This window comes from Limulus polyphemus, unplaced genomic scaffold (assembly GCF_000517525.1).
Source record: "Limulus polyphemus unplaced genomic scaffold, Limulus_polyphemus-2.1.2 Scaffold991, whole genome shotgun sequence".
NCBI lineage: Eukaryota > Metazoa > Arthropoda > Merostomata > Xiphosura > Limulidae > Limulus > Limulus polyphemus.
In genome coordinates this window covers 85,277-87,282 of record NW_013666601.1, presented here as the reverse complement: position 1 = coordinate 87,282, position 2,006 = coordinate 85,277, and the positions used below count along the sequence as shown (strand labels likewise).

At 27.8% G+C, this 2,006-nt stretch overlaps 1 protein-coding gene across 3 annotated transcripts in view; it reads left to right on the top strand.

The window, feature by feature from the left end:
- LOC106461579 (tubulin epsilon chain-like) overlaps positions 1 to 2,006 on the top strand; it is an 84,190-nt gene that overhangs the window by 14,486 nt on the left and 67,698 nt on the right. For all 3 annotated transcript variants that reach the window (XM_022388584.1, XM_022388583.1, XM_022388586.1), the window contains one exon: positions 298 to 408. In XM_022388584.1, coding sequence (XP_022244292.1) covers positions 298 to 408 — 111 coding nt within the window. The remainder of the gene's footprint in view (positions 1 to 297; positions 409 to 2,006) is intronic.

The window sequence follows — 2,006 nt, the reverse complement described above, 5'->3', positions numbered from 1 at the left end:
ATAGTTTTCCATTTTATTTTAAAATCAGTTTATGGTTAACTTATAAAAATAATTTACATAATTTGAAGCAAATGTCAGAGTTGTAAATCTACTTATTTTGCATATTTGATTTTAACAGTGTATAAAAAATTTCTGATATAAATTTTGTGTATTAACAACAATAGTAAGAGATTGTTTTTCACAATTAATCTTATATATGTAGGAATTAAATAATTTGTAAACCTACCTTTAAGGTTTCCAGTTTTTATTAATTAATAATTACAAAACTAACAAAATGCTTTTCTTCCTGGATGACAGCTTATGTGTGCATCTACAACCGAAGATTCTTTCGGCAGTTTTTTTCATTTTGATGACACTGAACACTTGAGAAAATGGCATGGTATCCACAGAATCAGTTGTAAAGCAAGGGTAAATCAGTGGAACTTACAGTATTTGTTGTTTTTTGTAAACATGATTAATATTATTATAGTAATATTTTTGTCTGTTGAATCAAAACAAAAAGATACATAATTCTTAAAGTTTTCAGTATCCATTAATGAATATTTTGGTGCTTGTTCACAAATTAAATTGACTTTCAAACAGCATGTTTAGTTTTAGATTACTTAATATCTTACCAAACATGGGATCTTATCCAGAATTTGTGTAATGAGGTCATCTCTTTGGGAAAAAACTTTTTCTTTTTAAATTAGCAAACTGAATTAGTGGCATGAATATGTGCATCTGAGGAAAGTTATAGGCTGCTTAATAAAGTTAAACTTTAAAGTAAAAACCTGTTTAGGAAAAGTTTAATCAGACAACAAATAATTTGGAAACTTGTTGAATACTAGGAAATTAAGCAAACTTTGGTCTTGGAATTGTCAAGGTCTAGATAAAATCCCAGAAAAAGTTGGTCATATGTAAAGATGAAAGCATACAATTAAGTAAACTATTGTTGTGAGTGGTAAGTTGCATCTTTAAGTTTCAAGGATTATTTTGTTATTTTCTTAATGTACATACATGTATTAATATATTAAAATTAAGTAAACTATAAATCAAGCAAATTTCTGAAGAACATGTAAAATGTAGAACTTCTGAAAATGGTCAAGTTTTCATGTTTCTTGAATTGTGAGTTAACTTTTTTATTTTTGTATATCAGCTTTAGTATGTTAAAACTGCATTCGATTCTAGCCATTTTAAGTTCTTAGTAGGTACAGATACATTCTACCTATGTGATGTTATTGCACATAAATATTGTACATGTATTGTACATGTATGTGTACGTGGAAGAGAAAGACCCTAGCTTAATCTGGAAATTTTTTATGTGAATTATTATAGTTATGTTGTATTTTGTAATAACTAGAAAAGTATTTTCAAGCTGTAAAAAAATCTGTAGGTGTATCCCTATGTGTTCTTTAGATTATAGTGAATGTCTTTGACAGTGCTCCAGAAACAAGTTTTTGTTTTATGAAAAAAAATTTATAAATAAAAATTATGCATACTATTGACTGGAATATGTGTATTCTCCAGTTGAAAAAAAAATAAGGAAGCTATATCAGTAATAAAATGAACACAAAGCATGGGAGATCAGTCTCACCAAGAACCCATTCATGAGTTATACAAGGATTTGATATCCTTTATATTCATCCTTCAAATTGTTTGCATTCCACCAGTATAGAAAGCCTACTATATCTCTTTGATTTGCTTTTTCAAGCATTATACTGAGGAGCTGTAATTTGTTTAAAACTTTAGTCTACTGTAGAGAGAATAGTAAATTGATTAATATTTCAGGCCTCTATATCTTTTCACTTATTCTTTATTTTCTTCACTGGAATTACAAGCTTAGTGAGGAAAAAAAAAATCACAAATGATATAGCATATTTTTCGGTGTGTAAGACACTTTTTTACCCCAAAATTTGATGTCAAAATCTGCTTGCGTCCTATACACCGAAGGTATGAATAATGTATATGTATATATACGATATACACAAGCCAGATGTAAATATATTTAAATAGGTGTGCATAGTTTA